Source organism: Blastocystis sp. subtype 4 (genome assembly GCF_000743755.1).
Source record: "Blastocystis sp. subtype 4 strain WR1 chromosome Unknown seqid_0640, whole genome shotgun sequence".
NCBI lineage: Eukaryota > Bigyra > Opalinata > Blastocystidae > Blastocystis > Blastocystis sp. subtype 4.
Window position 1 is genome coordinate 587 of NW_014568907.1, and position 2,055 is coordinate 2,641.

A 2,055-nucleotide genomic window follows, 5' to 3' on the forward strand; every position below is an offset into this window, starting at 1 on the left:
TAAAGCATTTTCTTAGAAGTCTCCACTACCATCTACTGATTTGGCTGACTATGGCTTATTCAAGGTGTTTGACACCTAGCAGCACCACATTAATAATATATCAGTTAATGTATCCATCCCAAATAGTGTCGAACTGATTGTGTCTATTTCGTTGAATCATCTGACTAGCCACCACAAATCAGTACCAATCAAATCATTTAGTCTATTACTTGGCTATTCATGATTGTCACTACATCGATTCCATGTTTATCATTGAGCTATCTATTAGACATATTAGTGCATACTACGGTCATACCATTTGTTGGTGGGACATGGGCAACGCCTCCCACCTGAACCCCGTGACCTCTATAAGTAGAAGTGAATTTGTTTGTAGATTATGAACGGAATTATAGAAATGTATTTCGAAATAGCAGTTATGAATGATTGATAATGATCCAATAAGATAACCTATAATGAATTCATTATAGTGGATTGCTTTTCACTTATAAACTGATATGAGTAATATCATTGTTGCAAATTGTTGTTCATCTCTTGAATTCCTTGGTGATTATATGATAAAGAGTGTTGAAGTGAAGAATGATGATGAATTGACTAAAGAAAAGATAATGAGATTAATGATAGATAATGAAGAGTATGAGTTGAGAGTATCAATGAAAGAAGGAAAAAATGAAGGAATTGGAGTGATTGTGAGGAAGAATGGAACACTGTTTATGAGAATGACATTTGTGAATGATGAATGTGAAGGAGAAGTGATAAAGAAGAATAAGTATGGAAATACAGTGTTGAAAGGAAGAGTATCAAAAGGAAAGGAAGTTGGAATATGGATAGAATATGATGATGGTGGAAATGAGATATGGAGAGGATTCTATCGAAATGGAAAGCGATATTTGGTATTAAAGGAACGAGAAGGAATGAAAGGATTCTATTCAGAGATGAGTGTGAATGGAGAATTGTTGAATGTAAGTGAATATGATGATGAATGGATGAAGAATGGTAAGTGTTTTGAGTGTGAAGGAGGAAGAATGGTTAGAGAATGTGAATACAAGAATGGAGTAATGATGAGAGTATTGAGAGAATGGAAAGGAGAAGTAATGATTGAATATGATGTGAATGGAATGAGAGTATATGAAGGAGGATTTGAAGGAGATATGATGAAAGGATTTGTTCGAGAAGGAGAAGGAACTGAATATGGAATTAATGGAAAGAGTGCATTGTATGTAGGTGGATGGAAGAATGGAAAGAGAGAAGGATATGGAAGTGAATTCAAAGGTTTGAATCCAGTTTATATTGGAGAATGGAAGAATGGAATGAAACATGGAATAGGAAAAGAGTTGAATGAAAAGGAAGTGGTAAGAAAAGGAAGATGGATCAAAGATGAGTATGGTAATATGAAACGATTTGAAGATGGATATGGAAGTGATTTGAGTGTATTTGATATTGATTGTTTGAAAGAAATTGAGAGACTTGAGATTGGAAATCATTGTTTTAAGAAATTGAATCGATTTGTGATTGATGGATTGAATGAATTGAAGAGTGTAATTATTGGAAAGAATAGCTTTTCTCTCAGTAATGCTACTAGAAAAGGAAACAAGTGCTTGATAATGAATTGTAATGAATTGAGTGAAATCCACATTGGGGAAAAGTCATTCTTTGATTATGAATCATTTGAATTGAAGAATCTTCCTTCTCTCATATCCATTCAACTGGATGATGCAGTATTATTTAGGTGTCATTCGATAGTATTTGAGAGTATGAAAGATTGAATGAATGATGAATGAGATCTGACTCAACTTCAGTCCATAACTCTTGGATATGGGGCTTTATTCAGTGACAATAATACTAAAGAAACGAATGAATTGATAATGAAGAGTATGTATGATAATGATGATTGATTGATAAGATCTCCCTTCACTGTCTCTAATCAACGGAGATAGTTACAATCTCTTTTGTATAGGCAAAGTGATATTGGAGAGTGACGATTGATGGTTGTATTTGAATTAGACATTCCATCACTCACTGAACAAGGAATTAAGAATAATTGTAGTTCATTATATA

The 2,055-nt window shown here is 33.4% G+C and overlaps 1 protein-coding gene across 1 annotated transcript; it reads left to right on the forward strand.

Moving 5' to 3' along the window:
• Window positions 1-494: 494 nt before the first annotated feature.
• On the forward strand, window positions 495-1,763 carry JH06_5251 (hypothetical protein; the record flags this gene model as incomplete). The annotated part of the gene is made up of 1 exon (XM_014669353.1): window positions 495-1,763. One exon carries the CDS (start codon window positions 495-497, stop codon window positions 1,761-1,763), a length of 1,269 nt encoding a protein of 422 aa, XP_014524839.1.
• Window positions 1,764-2,055: the final 292 nt, after the last annotated feature.